Source organism: Maylandia zebra, linkage group LG12 (assembly GCF_041146795.1).
Source record: "Maylandia zebra isolate NMK-2024a linkage group LG12, Mzebra_GT3a, whole genome shotgun sequence".
NCBI lineage: Eukaryota > Metazoa > Chordata > Actinopteri > Cichliformes > Cichlidae > Maylandia > Maylandia zebra.
In genome coordinates, this window is record NC_135178.1 from 9,197,367 (window position 1) to 9,213,589 (window position 16,223).

Consider the following 16,223-nt stretch of genomic DNA (forward strand, 5'->3'; position numbering starts at 1 on the left):
GAGGCCCCTGCTTGATAAATGAATGAATGATTAAACTGCCAGTATGTCTGGTTTCTTCAGACTTCTTAACAAATCCCATACACAGCACCAAACAAGACTCAATAGCAGAAATAGTTCTCTGGCATTAGCAGAGAGCATTTGGTCTCTTATTCATGGGTGCAACCCGCAGACTCAACTCTGCTGCTAAACCCACAAATGCAATTTCCTTACAATTGTGGCACCAAAAAACAGGTGGTTGCTTTTCTTGCCAAGAAAAGTTAGTACAACAAAAGAAATGAAATGTACTAAGTTTATATGTATGTTTATATCATGCTTATTTATGATAGCAGCAAATAGCCAGAGTACTTAAAAAAAACAAAAAAAAAAACCCCAAAAGAAATAAATAAAAAGTACTCTGAAAGTTTTTAGTGATGTACTTGCACAAAGAAAGGTTCCTGTATCATAATATGTTTATATAGTCCATTTTACAATGATGCTAAGTCACATTTTGGCAATTGTTTTTGGCTGTTGTTACACTGGAGCTGCCAAGTTGACTGATAGAAAAAAGCTACAGTGTTTTTCAGTGTTAAGATTGAGTGTAAACATTTACAAGCAATCCAAGTCAAGCTGGTATTAATGAATGTATCTCGATTTATCTACTATGTTTCTCCAATATCTGTTTTCAAACATAAAAAAACTGATAAAAGCTAAGGATCTGTGGTAGAATGGACCAAATGGACAGAAGTCATGCAATAGTCTGCGTAAAGCTGAATTAGCATTACTTGCACACTTGTGCATAGAAGCAAGGTTTAGATTTATTAATTACATTTACAGCTTATTTAACTTGTTACTGGGACCAGCTCATTTGATTTTAAATCACTTCATACCAAAATAATAATGAAATTATATTTCACACATCAAACATTATTTGAAAGTAGTGACTGGCTGACTCATGACAGGTCAAGGGAGCAGTGTACAGAAGAAAGAGTGGTGACATTATCATGGACTGGGAATCTGTGTCAGTCCACACTGTGGCTTCTTTTTCAATTCACACCTCCTCTTCAAGCACGCTTGCGATGACTTGCCATGTTATAGTAAGTGTATATATGATAATGATAATGTTGGGGAAAAAAAATAGAAAAATGATGATGACAGTAGAGAGAAAGGCCTTACTCTGGGTACACAGTCCATCTGTGCAGTTCTCAGTGGCCTCACTGTTCCCTTCGCACATTTTGCCTCGGTGTCTGGGTATTGGGGAGTTGCATTCCCGAGTTCGCTGCCTCTCACACTGACTGCTGCACACTGTCCACTGGCTCCACTCATTCCAGCCTCCATCAACTACAATATAGGGATGTAGATATCACAGAAGGGTTAGCACAAAGGCAAAACAGAAAGACAAAGACTGGCACCATCCCACATCAGTGATTGACGGTAAAAACTTTCAGTGCAATCACCAGTGACAAGTTACAATGTACTTTGATTAATATTAAGATTAGATGTCTTAAGTGATTTCAATAAATGGTATATTTCAAATTAATGGCATATAATGTGCATCCTAATTAACTTTAATAAATAATACATATATAATATAAACAGTGCACTCGTGCCATTTTGGTAGGAGTTTAATTGGTTCACAATAAAAACCTTGTTAAGAAGTGAAGGGTTTCAGTCTATGCTAGGGGGCTATTTCTTTGAAACGGTAAGAGTCAAATAATGCAGTAACATTAATGGAATCAAAATGAGGCTGCATAATAAAATTGTTCCTGGAGTTCCTGAAACAGCCTAATTATCATTAGAAAAAAGACAGGGAAAAACATTGTTATACACGCTCAATCAAAGGACTTCTAAATACTGAAGAACTCAAGGGACTTTCATAGAGTACTTTTTGAGACAGTTCACAGTTTATGCAGGCTTATGATGCTTTAAACTGATTTTCTTTCTTTACACATTAAAACCACTTACACCTAAACTTTAAAATTGATCATCTTATTACACTCCAATGTTCTGTTGTCTCCCCAAAGAGGCAACAGCACTCCCTTGGCAGGGCAATGTACCGCACAACAGCAAAAAAAATCTGTTCTGAATCAGCCAGTAGAATACAACAAGCCCACAGTAAGATGAGCATTTGCAAATTTAAATTAAGAGGTCACAATAATAAATACAGATACAGCTTTAGATTTTTATAGGTTTTTATTAAAGTGTGGTATAATAATATAGCATAATAGGTTTCTTGCCATAGCACCATTAGATAATGTTGGGAATACTTTATGACACTATTTTAATAGTCTCAGGTAGAGGAGCAGCAGCAGAAAACAGCTGCTTATTCTACATATTTTTAGAATTCTTCTTCATTCTAATTACTTACTAGTTACTCTTAGCATCTAGTTACTGGGCCACTGAGGGCATGTGTCCTTAACTGACAAATCAATGTGTATTACCAGAAAGCTAGGATTTCACTTGGGACATATTATCAATACTGTATTTATTAAAATGCAGATTCAATTTTTTGTTTATTTGTCTGAAAAAAGGGGCAAACGGATTGATTCAGTCCTATTTGTTGAGGACTCACTACTATGTTCCAGGCCAAATTGCCAACCAACTTTCCTAAAAATATGTTTCTGAAGAAATAAGCTAAATAAGCTACATTCTCAATGACATTGTTTGGTTAAAAAAAGTGTCTTAAATACATTTGACAATACTAAACAATATTTGCCATTTATGCGTTGGTTTATTAGTTATATTGATGATCATGTCTTCCCACGTCATGTCTTTGCTATGTATGTGTGGCCTGGGGGGTGTCCAATTTCACTGCAGGTGTAAACATTGTATGTGACAAATGAAAGGCTCAATCGATTGATTGATTACTTCTTATTTTTGATTAATATTTCTTTTTTTCAGAAAGTAGAGTCCATGCTATGGACTTTTTGAGGTCTCTGCTCAGTAAAATAAATGATAATAGATAAATATAGTCTGCTATAAAGAAAATAGGAAGTGACACATCCCTCGCCTGCCATCAAGCTCATCTTCTCTCTCATTTGGAAAGAAAGCATATTGAACAAAATGTCCATCTTCCTTTAAGATAAAGACTAATTTTCCCTTTGGTAAAACACATACACAAATTTAAAAATGTACATGTTTCTACAGCAAGCTCAACTAAACACATGGATTCAGTATGATTCACAAATACAAGTGCTGGTCTGTTGGTACAGCTTGAGAGAGACACTTTCTCCCCATTAACCCCAAGGCCTGTTTATATAATGGAGTTTCATGCAAGGCTATGAAACCAAGGCAGCCTGGTGCATGCTAATAGATGGGATTCTTCCACCATGTTCTGTCATCTGATCAAGGAGGGCCTCATCATGCTTAGCTTAACAAATACAGGGAGACCATATGGCGCCTGAAGATTTTTTGGCAGCAGCGGCGATACCCATAATACAGTCTTGTGGGCGATGAAGAAGGTAATTTTCCTTTGTGAAGTTCCACAGGCCCTACCTACACACTGCAATTGTTTGTGGGTTTTTCTCACCTACTTGTAATGCAAACAAGGTGTTTGTATGTTGGGGAGAGAACGCTGAGTGCTTCTGAGTTTGACCACAAACACTAGTCATTGTTTGCGTATTGTTTCCCCTATGACTTCTTGCTCTGATTCTGTTGAATGAGCTCATTTGCCAACTGGTAAACAATAGAGAGAGTTTGACAAACTGTAGCACTTGCAACATTTTGGCTTCATAACTTGCCCTTTCTGGTAATTTTATGTTGTTTTTCGGCAATGTCTAGTTTCTTAAATTGGCTACATATAAATTCTCATTCATTTTGTTTTGGTGATATTTTTAGAGCATGCGTGTCCCTTTCTTTTTCAGTTTTACCAGATCTTCTGGTTGAACTTAATTACAAACACAACACAACATTTTCTTTCATTGAAACAGTTCTGTGTTTATCAGAAGCAAGCAACTTTTGAAGTTTTTATGAACCGGCAGTAGATTTAGCTTCTATCATATTACATAAACAGACAATATATAATACATTGATGTATAAATATTTTGTGTTCAGTAACTTGGATTCTAAACCCTGCAGTGGCAGCAGACTTTCAAAGCACGTTGGAAGAGAGATCATTTCTTAAATTTATTTTATTTTACAGCCAGGGAAAACAGTGGCTGGAATAACCAAAATGACTGTGACTGTTTGAATTTCTGATCTCATTGCCTTAGAAATGATTGCTTTAAAGACATAGACCAGGTCTATGACCACTTGTCTAAAAAACGGGATAAGAGGGAGTCAGTAGACTATGATGTAGTTGCTGAAGGATTGCAACTTGTGCAAAATGACATGGCACTCAGTAAACGTACTTTTAAATAGAAATTTAACCAGAATGCAACCAGCTGACATGACTCCCCTACTGTAGAGACAATCACTGACGAGTTGGGCTCATTAGAAAAGTACAGATTGATTGCAGTGTGTTGGCAGTCTTTCTGTCTTTTTAAATTAACAACTAACCAGGCAACCTTCGTGATTAGTTTGCAATCAAAGGTGGTTGTCGAGAGGCCGAGGGTGCTGCAAGCCCAACCACTGGTGACAGTAAAAACTTTCAGTGCAATCGACGGGAAACAACAAATTTTGACTACTTGTAGTGAGGTTGCTGTCCTATTTTTACTCTAGTGTGTGAGCCATTAGGTACACCACCATAGTGAAAGTACCAAAGTATTAGCATCACTGGTTCACTTTGCAATTTTTTTATAATACAGAGGAAAAAGAGAGAAAAAGGCATGTATGTAACACTGTCTGACATTTAAGAAATTACAGTCACTGCTTGTGCCCGTTACAAGATAAGCTCACAAATTGCTGGTTTTCTGCTTAGTCAATGACGGATGTGAAAATTATACTCATGCAACATTACACTTGTCTGGGCCAAGAAGTGATGTGTCAGACATCTTCTGCTAAATAATACAGTAATGTCCTAAGTGTTTACTTTGTTAGCAGCAAGTACTTAATGTTCCCTAATATTGGCTAACTATGAAAACTTGCAGGACACACCAAACCAAATGAGACCCAGGAGTGATAAAAAGATGCAAGGAGATATTCTAATGACTTAGAAATGTATCTTGGAACTTAGAACTAAAATAATGATTTATATTTCTTTGAAATGATAAGGTTTGTCTTTAATTTGCCAAAAGTCACTGGCAAAAAGGGATTTTACTTTGATTTCATGTTATAGTAATTTTTGTGGAAGAATTCAGCAGTTTACAGCTGAATTTGTTGTGTGTCTCTTTGCCTCACATGACTAGTGTCTTTTCTAACTTGGAGAGGCTTTTTGAGTTGTCCTTGCTGGGCCACAGCTTCCCAGGTACAATGCTCAGAGCCTTCTGGTATTACAGCCATCTCCACAGTGCAGTTGGGGTCTGTCTTTGGGATTTTATTACCAGATCAACTTTTCTTCAGAGGAGAGCCTAGGGGATCCAGATACTCTCTATTCACACCATGTAACCACACATGTGTGTCTTTTTGGCTGGGTGTACATGTGCATTATTTCTAGGATTGTGATGTTTGGCACTTTGTCCCATCAGATAATGTTCTGGATGCACTGGAGGTAGCACGTGTTATTTGTTTTTATCCAGTGCAGAACATTTCAGGACCCTCTGGTTTAGAGGAAGTGCATGGATAGAATAATTAGGCAGAGGCACTGGTATGAAGAGAATGGGAGAGTTAATTCCAGTTTGTATTGTATATGTATTGTTATTGGGGTTTTTTGGACTTCTTTCAAGTTTCAGCAGCCATATTGTTAACATGGTTAGCATTATAAGCTTACCTTTTTCAGGTAACTTATGGTAATGTAGGGAAGTTTTATATTGTTATTTAGCTGTTTTTTATTTTAATTTTACACTTCCAAAATAAACATCAGAAATTATAAGACAGGTTTTCCTTAAAGAAAATGCATGACTGCATATACTGCTCCAAAAGATATATAATGGTGATTACAGATTGACAAGGTACAACACAAACTCTATAGGAAAGGGGTAGCCAGGACGTCAGGTCAGAGGGGAGATACTGTCATCCCCACCCTCAGAGAATGGGTAAACAAGCACCAAGAAAAATAACACCAGCTACTGATTGATGGAGATGTCACTCAATACTGCAAAACCAGATTGACCAACCTTTGCACCACCTGGACTGACTACAAGAAGAAAGCCTGTGACTCAGTGCCTAACACATTGATCCTAGAATGCTTTGAACAATAGGTCAACAAGACTTGACAGGTCATCATCAGGAATTTCATAGGGATGTGGTGAACAACACTTAGAGGCCAACTTCAAGCCAGGTCACTATCAAGTGTGGGATTTAACAAGGAGATGTTCTGTCCACACTGTTCTGTATATACCTGAACCCTTCAGATCATTAACAATACTGGCTACTATATGGCATGTACGATAGTGGGTGATATTGAAAAACCCTACCAATGACTGGACAAATTTGGACTAAGAGAAAACACATAGGTGGTAATTATGGCAACCCAAGAACAAACTCTAAGTACAAGATCATTAGACGCTGGGCTCTACCTCCCCAGATGCAGACTGTGCAAAGATGTCCCTGAGACAATACAATACGTAATAGTAGGGACACCATAACCAAGTGGCCGGCATAGTGTATTAGAACATCTGTGCAGAGTATGGGGGGCTAGAAGTCCTGAGATCAAAATGGGATATAGCTTGGGCAATATCGTGTGGGAATTCCAGATACAGATGGACAAAATGGTGATGGCTGACAATGTACTGGTAGACAAGCAGATGAAGAAGGCCGTAGTGATAGATATTGTTAAACCAAGTGATAGTAACATCAGGAAAAAGGAATACAAGAAGCTTGAGAAATACCAAGTGCTGGGAGAGGAGCTAGACAATATATGGAGGGTGAAAGCAACAGCTGTCCAAGTAGTAATCGTAGCACCCGAGGCTGTGACCCCCAAACTGGGTAAGTGACTCCAGCACATTCCTGGAATGCCATGCGAGATTTCTGTTTGTTGTTAAGTGTTTAAAAACAATAACGTTTTTATCATCTGACTATGACACTGTGGTATAATAAAGATATTAAACAAGGATAAATTAACCATACATGCCTGTGCCATACACGAGCAATGTGAAAGCAGCATCCACTCTGAGTTTGTGCACTGCAGTGCAGAATTTCTATTAACTTAACTTTAAAAAGCTGTTTTTTCCAAATGGAAACAGGGGCTCCATTTCTGTGTATTTTCTCTTCTCTTTGCAATCTACCTTGGCTGTCTGCCTCATCATGCTGCAGCAACTATCTTTGTGCATTCAGAACATCATTGAGGTAATGATCTGGGGTGCCCTGTCAAAACTGGACGCACTTGTCAATCAGCAGCTCAAGACAGGTTCGCAGGGTCTTCTGCTTCACTCAAGTCTGTTTTTTCTACACAAAGACTAGGTTCAACCCTGATAAAAGGGCAAAATGCACTTCTGTACCTGGCCCACATACAACTTCAACCATCATGTCGGGGCTCCAGGCCATGGTAGCGGCACAGGCCTGCTTATCTCTGCTGAGGAGGGAGATTTTCTTTCCTCCATTTTTGAACTTAATTATTTTTCCCCGTAAACAGCATGCTGTTAAAACAACCCACCGTTCTCTCCATCTCTTAAAGGCTGCATTTAAGGCTGACAGCTTTAATTGGTAGCAAGAGGCAGGAAGTTGGAAACTTCAAAACACACACATCAGCCATTGTCCAAAAAGCCCAATTTCTGTTTCATCCTGCAAGGCAGGAAAGCCAGAAAGCCAACTCTGAAAGCCAGACCTTAAAAAACTGAGGCAGAGCCACTATTATTGATTAGTAACACCATCAAGTGTTTTTTTCTCCTGCACTAAAATGCGAAGTTTTACTTGAACTTTGATCTGATCAGTGTGGCTGGGACAGAGAACAGTGGTTTGAAAAAAGTCTGCTTGCATACTATGTACTGATAGTTTTAGGATATTGCAAAAATGAAAAAAAAATGTAATGGGACAGAATAACTATGTCTCTTGGATATTAAATAATATGGTCATTGGGCAATTGGAGTGCAGAATTAAGCTACTTCTTCTATAGATGTAGCTTAATTTGATTAATTAGTTGAGTGTTAGCCCTGGTGAGACAGTGACATGACAAAAATGGTACCATTTGTTGTGCCTTGTGTCTTTTTCATTGCACTCTCGGATTTATTTCTATCCGCCTCAACTGCTGAAAGCCATTGATGGTAATGATGGGATCCAGAGTGTTTACACATAGCCTTGTCTGTGAGAAACACATAACACCTCATTCACTAGAACTGTTACTTTATTTTCCAGCAAGAAAGAGACATATGACTTAAATCCCCTCCGCTGGGCATGTTGCAGGGCAAACTGTAGCTCCGCTGAAAGAAGAGGTAATAACCTGGCAGAACATATCCAGTAATGCAATAGCTCAAAAAAGTCACCAGCAATAAATTGCACGCTATTTTCAAATAGCAAAAAGTTAATATAGAATCTTTCTAAGATCAGAACAGCTTAAAGTGCAGAAATTGAAAAGGTGACAACATACATATAAGAATTTAGTTATTGTTATGGATCAGAATGTATCATTTAAAATCTGTTTTGTTCCAACTTTTCATTATGCAGCCAAGCCCTGCTGTTTCAAACTGAAAATGACTGTTTACTAAATACAAGCATGGAATTATGTAGTAAATAAAGAATTGATAAATAACTCAATATATCTAAATATATCTTATAGTTTTGATTCCTGAAAATAACCACCGTTTGCTCAGGTGTTGTCAGGGTTCAGTTGTGAAATTTCTTGCCTTCTTAGTGGGGTTGAGAATATCGGTTGTTTTCTGCGGAAGTCAGGTTAGTTAGTACACAGCTGACAACCCTATTGGACAGCTGTTAGAAATCAAATTATGGCAAGAACCAATCAGCTGAGTGAAGAGAAACGACAGTCCATCAATACTGTAAGAACTGACAGTCAGTCAATCCGGAAAATTGCTAAAACTTTGAATGTGTCCTCAAGTGCAGTCACAAAAACCATCCGGGGCTACGATTAAACTGTCTCACATGAGGACCGCCCCAGGAAAGGAAGACCAACAGTCACCTTTGCTGCTGAGGATGAATACATTTGAGTCACCAGCCTCAGAAGTTAACAGCACCTCAGATTAGAGAATAGAGAAATGTCACACAGGGTTCCAGTAGCAGACACATCTCTACACCAACTGTTCTGAGGAGACTGTGTGAATCAGGCCTTTATGGTCAAACTACTAAGGAAAAGCAACAAGCAGAAGAGATTTGTTTGGGCCAAGAAACACAAGGACTGGACATTAAACCAGTGGACATCTGTGCTTTAGTCTGACAAGTCCAAATTTGAAATCTCTGGTTCCACCTGCAGTGACTTTGTGCGACGCAGAAAAGGTGAACGGATGTTCTCTACATGCATGGTTGCCACAATGAAGAATGAGGTGTGATGTTGTCGGGGTGCTTTGCTTGTGACACTGTTGGGGAATTTTTCCCAATTGAAGGCACACTGAACCAGCATGGCTACCACAGCATCCTGCGGCGACATGCCATCCCATCTGGTTTGCGTTTACCATCATTTATTTTTCAACAGGACAATGACCCCAAACACATCTCCAGGCTGTGTAAGGGCAATTTGGCCAAGAAGGAGAGTGATGGAGTGCCTCCACAGTCACCTGACCAAAACCCAATGGAAATGGTTTGGGATGAGATGGACCTCAGAGTGAAGCCAAAAGGGCCAACAAGTGCTCAGCATCTCTGGGTACGCCTTCAAGATTGTATGGAGACTTATAGATTTTGTTTAAAAAAAGACAGAGTACTACAGGTGAATCACTGCAGAAACCATAAAAAGACCATCATCAAAGTAAACAGCATTCATTTCTTTCTCCCTTTTCTTTCGGGACAGTCAAGTCTGTCCCGTATTCAGCAAGTGAAAATAAAATAAACAATAAAAGGTGAATCAAATGGACCATTACGGCAAGGCTGGGATGGTCAATTTGGTAAAGTAAATCCGTTGGGCATCTTTCTTCGCCTTTAGACAATAATTCTGATGGCAAAAGAGCCAAACGGGACAGGCAAAAAAAAAAAAAAAAAGTAAACAGCATTCATAGGAATCTACCGTAGCAGATTATTTTTTCATTACTTTTAAAAACTGACAGCACTGTGCTGATGATATTATGGCATTTCATCTGTCCTTCTGGCCAGGTCACTTTGGTTTCTCTTTGCGCTATGTCAAATACTTTGATGAAAGGTTTCTGATTATACTTTCAAATTCAAATTCAAATTCAAATTCAAATTTTATTTGTCACGTACACAGTCATACACAGTACGATATGTAGTGAAATGCTTGGACAACTGCTCGTGACCTAAAGAAAACAAAAAAGGAAAAGGCTATGACTAAGATAGGAAATAAATATGAAAAATTAAAAAGGGTAAATTTAACTAGGAAGGAATAGAATATAAATTAAGGTTAAAAATTTATAATTTGTGCCGTTAATAGCATTTCATTACATATCCCAGATTAAAAACAACTAATTGGTTTTTCCCTCAACTTATTTTACAAACTAATGAGTATTCATCTGGACTAATTCTCTCTGCTTGACTTCTGCCCCTTCTCCTTCCTCTTCCAATGTTTGATCCTTCTCTGGTGTTGCCATTAAACTGGACCAAACTTTCGGTCTCCATCTGTCCATCTGAAGCTTCCCAGACAAAACTCTCATGGCATATACTTGTAACTGAATTACCTTTTTTTTTCTGTTCACGTGTGAAAATGAATGTGATGATGTGCGAAACTGCTGCTAAAACGGCTTTAAGTGATAAATTTATTCTGAAATCTATTCATATCTGTCTTCTCTGATTTTCAAGAACATTTTCCTGCATAAGTTATTAGTCTGGCATCTTCCAAGCCAACCCTAAATGTATATTTCCACACCACAGGTTGACCAAATTGGGAAAACTCCAAAACACTTGAACATATTTTGCTAATGAACTGCTTTTAGCACATTAAAAGCAAAAGTACACACCTAAGTATTTTGCATTGCTGCACAATAAAGGAATACCAAAATGTGCAAAACAATTACAGCAACCTACTCCCTTTGTCTTCTTTACTTTGCTCCTCTTTTTTCACTTATACATCAGACTTGAACTATGATGACCAATGACTGACATCAGTTTGTGATGACCAATCTGTGAGTGTGGGTTTTATGTGTAATTACAGAAGAAAGTTTGAGCGGAGTATTCACCTGGTGCCATTCGATTAGGCTACAAAAGAAGTTCATTTACAACTTCCCTCTCATGCAGAAATAACTGGGCCTGTCAGGATGTAGAGATCAAACATATCTCATTTTGTCACGCTGATTTTAAATGTCAAAGATTAGAGCATTTGCGCATATCTGTAATACATGTGCATATAAATAATCTCACTAACAATGTACAGAGCTAAAGGCCAACTATATATGCTTGAACAAACCTGTCACTTAAAAATGACTATGGAATGAGAAATTCATACATTTGCACTGGCAAATTAGCAAGAAATTACCTTTTTTTTATCATCATAAGAAGGAAATATTTGTACAGCAACTCTCTCAGTGCTAATGCACAATACTGTTTGTGAACTCATTGGCATAACAATTTGATTTAAAAGTTGGATTTAAGCACATTTAGGGCAGTGATTATAATGCATTTCCTCCAAATTGTACTTTTTGAAGCATGCAAATGTATTTTTAGGTGTTAGTGTCTCTGTAGCAAATAAAAATGTTATGTAAGGATATTATCTCTCTTCTCTTAGCAGAGGTAATGGACAATACTCCATCATCCATGACTTTTCTCTTTCTCTCTCTCTCTCTCTCCCTCTCTCTCTCTCTCTCCCTCTCTCTCTCTCTCTCCCTCTCTCTACACATATACATATATATATATATATATATATATATATATATACATATATATATATATATATATATATATATATATATATATATATATATATATATATATATAAATCTGATCATTTGTCAGCATCGAATACTTAAAATGTTTAATTAATTTAATGGCTAAATCCAAGAAGTTCAGTCAGTCATCCCCCAGTTTAGTCCAGACTGATATATCCACTTCAGTACTGATTCTCTGACATTTTAATTTGTTTGGTTATTACTAAACACCTGAGAAGCATGACATTTCCATCTGCCTCAGGTCTGTATTCAGTGCTATTCAACAAAAATAAATTCAGTTAATTCAGCTTGCATGCAACTGATGCAGCAGAGCTGATCACTCTACTTTCTTTTATTGTTAATGTCATCAGACAATGCGATATATCAACAGTGTTTCATGTGTACTATATTTTTACAGTTTAAAGCTTTGCCAACTTTCTTTCATCCTTCATTCTCATACTCTCATGCCAAATATGAGGAAACCCAGTATTTTATGAGGAAAAAATTGATTGATTAAGTTGGCTTTTCTTTAGTCTGATCAGATTTGTTCCATGTTTCACCAACAACAACAGTCCTAGACACCAGAGCACAGAAACTACAGTTTATGGCCATGAGTTGCTGGAGGTGTGCAGACCTGTTGGAGGCTGCAACAAGTTCAAAGGGGATTATTCAGTGCAGGTAGCCTAAAGAACAAACTTCCACATATTTTTGTGTAGTTTAAATACCTGCAGCCTCATAAGATCAAAGGTCACTTTTAGTAAATCTGATCCATTTGCTTTTTTTTTTGTGTTTGGTTAAAAAAAGTAACTAATTGTAATTGTATATTGTAATAGCTGATAGTCACTTATGAATTACTTATGAAGATTTAGGCTGTTATTGTTTTGCAGGACTGCATATGACCCTAAGTGCACAGTGGGATGTCTAGACTATTAAAGGAGCCAGTTTGTACAAGAGAATAATCCCAGTACGGCAATATCAGATCATGTGTCGGTGACAAAGAATATTCTACATAAAAGTCCATGTAAAGTGCCCCCCTGCCACACACACACACACACACACACACACACACACACACACACACACACACACACACACACACTTTTTTTTCGTAATGCCTGCTATTCAAATTTTAAGAATTTGAAAAGTGTGTGCATTGGGGCTTTTTTTTTTTTACATATGTATAAAACACAAGACATGAAAAGTGTGTGCATTGGGGCTTTTTTTTTTACATATGTATAAAACACAAGACAAATTTATGAGTATTATTAATTATTTTAATATTATTATTATTTGCCTGTTGTGGTTATCCAGAGCAACGAAACTAGTTTTGACTCAATAGCAGCCTTTTGTTTAAGAAACAGTCACAGGTATCCATTTAAATTCTGCAGATATGTCTGTGTGTTGATGCATCCTTCACCATAAAGGATAACCTTTGCCTGGGTGAGCACAAACCTCCCCAGATCAACAAAATCCCTCCCTGTTTGCTCTTGTAAGGTAAAAATTCATTTTCTCAACAAGCACCTAAGCTCACCTTCTCCCACTGAACTGCATGCTGGGCACTGAGTCATATAACCTCTTTCACCACTGCTTCTGTTAGTCACTTTACTTTGCATCATAAATCTGCCTTCTTCTTTTTATTGTTTGTAGTTTCTTGAGCATAGCAGTGCTCTCTCTCATTGGCAAAGGAATAATGTGTAGCCACTATTGGAACTGACCACTGCAGTCCCTTTATTGGTTGCCTGCAATGCTAATGAGGCACGAATGAAGCTTATTAACGTCACTCTACATGTCAGCGATAGCTAAATGTTACTGTTATTGTTCAAATAGAATTAAACAGCCTTGCAATAAATTCAACTGAAAACAGAAGTGCTAGAATTGGAGATAATTAAGTCATCATGCGCTAATATCATTAGAACATTTAATGTGAACATTTTTGTCGGACTTACCAGCTTAATTATTTTCAGCCAAGCATTAATAGTTTTTGACACGTAGCAAAAGCTACTTTTTGTATCTTCACAGCCCCATTAAGCTGTGCTTAATCTAAGCAAAAACTGAGAAGTAGAACTAACTTGGACAGGGCGCGTTGCAAGTGATCTTCTGTACGGACATGCCCTCGCAGAAGGTCCCGCCATTCAGTGGTGCCGGGTTCGTGCAGGTCCGAGATCGCTTCTGGACACCCCGCCCACATGGCGCATTACAGGCCGACCACTCCGTCCACAGGGACCAGCCGCCATTCACTGGAGAGAGTCCAGCAAAGTTAAGAAAAGAAAAAGAAGTAGAGTGAGGGCACGGCAATGAATAATACTTTTTACTGAACTCTGGCATAGTTAAACACTCTAACAAGAGCTGCTGGGGTTATTAATGATTATGCAGGCTCAGAGGCAGTGCAAGGCAACAATGTATAACGGTAGGAGCAGATTGAGCACAGCGCAATACGCTGGATATACAGCTCCCTGTTTCGTAATTGCTCAGTTCAGTGTTTCTTGCACTTGGATTAAGATAAAGACAAGGAACTATGCGAAAGCAAAGAAAGCAGCCATTAAACGGAAACGCCGTTTCTAAAGGCGACACTGACTCATACTGGTTGACGGGTTTGGAGTCGACCGCTTAGCGTTGTGACTGAAGCACTTTATGATCTCTCTGTCTTTCTCTCTCTCTGCTCAGCAGTGCTATCAAAGCTGGCGAACCCACGTTTCTGGAAGGCCTCTGGCAAATAAATACTTAATAAGCAACACTCCTTTTAAATGAGATTAAGACACACTGGCTTATTTCCTTTCATAAAGTACACATTGATTTTAAATGAGAGGCAGTAAATTGAGTGTTTGAATAATACATTCATCTGAATAAAGAGGAAACATTGCTCTTCAGTGGGAACACAGAGACGGGTCTCTTAATCACTTGTGTATAGGGGCACAGGAAGCCGAACAAATTGATCTGAAGTGCCATGTAAACATTGTGTCACTACTCTGTAATGTGTTGTAGCAGGCAATAAGCAGCTGCTACGATGGCGTACCAAAGACTATCACAGTTGCCGTGGCGCTACGTCTCTTTGCCACAACGTTGCTGGCCAGACAGGTGTAGTTGCCTGAGTCGGACAGGCGCGCTTCGTTGATGATGAGGTTGTGGTCGGCTCGGGTGTCGATTTTGTCATCCGTCAGGGAACTCACCAGCTCTTCATTTTTCAGCCACTCCACCTGTCAAAGAGTGGTAATATAGTACTCATATGAGGAGTGTTTGCAGCAAATATCACTAACATCATAGTTAAGTACAACACACTAGAGCAATTCCACTTAACACCATGTTAAATGGGCAGACAAATGGACCCAAGATTTAAAGCAATCCAATAACACAGGAAATAATGACTGATAGCTACGTTGACATGTATTCAAAATAAAGTTTATTTTCTGACAAACAGAAGAGCTTTGGATAGGGTATAGGGGTTAGGGTTGGTTTAATCAAATGGCTATCTTGATTTACCTATTTGAGGCTATAAAAAGAAGCCAAAGATGGAAGAGCCAAAAAATGCAGTTCCTCTCTTTGCCATTTATGGTTAGGTTAAAAAGCAAATCAATCCCCATACACTCTCATGGTAAAGTGCCAAACTTTAGCCTTAAAAACATGTTAACTGCCTTTTATAAACAAGGTCTTTGACCTCTATGGGTAGTTTCCCCTTTCATCAGAGCTTTACGGTGGGGGGATTTAAATACTGCTTGGGATTAAAGTTAATGGACAGGTTTGCTAACACAGGCTGCTCCAATCGGGTGCTAGGCCTTAGTTCTGTGTTACTAAACTAGACTATGTTTGTGCTGTTGGTACCTTCTAGAGCATTTTAATATGTGGGGTACAGCCCACCCAAGACGTTTATTCTTGAGTTTTGGTGATAGAGATTTTAGCACTTTATCAGTCTGTAGCTTTGTACTACTTAGCAGCTATGCTAACCAGGTTTGCTACCTTTTCCTGATGACTTGGTAGTCCACCCTCTGATCAAAAAACAAACAGAAAAAAACAAAACAAACAAGCAAAATGCTGCGGCTTAAAAGTTGAGAAACTAATGGAATAGCTTAGGCTGTAGGTTAGATCTTTTTGACCAGGATATGTGGTTGAATGCACATGTTAAACAAATATGTAGGACTCCTTTCTTGCATTTGTGCAATATCCCTAAAGCTAGAAAAATCCTGCTCAGAGTGATGCTGAAAAACTAGTTCATACATTAATTACTTGTAGGCTGGACTACTGTAATTCATTATAATCAAGTTGTCCTAAAACCTCCATTAAAAGTCTTCAGTTGAGCCAAAATAC

The 16,223-nt window shown here is 38.2% G+C and overlaps 1 protein-coding gene across 3 annotated transcripts in view; it reads right to left on the minus strand.

The window, feature by feature from the left end:
- Positions 1-16,223, minus strand: part of unc5db (unc-5 netrin receptor Db) — a 294,402-nt gene that overhangs the window by 103,737 nt on the left and 174,442 nt on the right. For all 3 annotated transcript variants that reach the window (XR_013101098.1, XM_004565812.4, XM_004565811.4), the window contains exons 5-7: positions 14,938-15,118; positions 13,994-14,161; positions 1,153-1,317 (exon numbers count right to left, since the gene is read on the minus strand). Coding sequence is in view for 2 of the 3 variants with exons in the window: in XM_004565812.4 (XP_004565869.1) it covers positions 1,153-1,317; positions 13,994-14,161; positions 14,938-15,118 (514 nt within the window). In the remaining variant the exon portion in view is untranslated. The remainder of the gene's footprint in view (positions 1-1,152; positions 1,318-13,993; positions 14,162-14,937; positions 15,119-16,223) is intronic.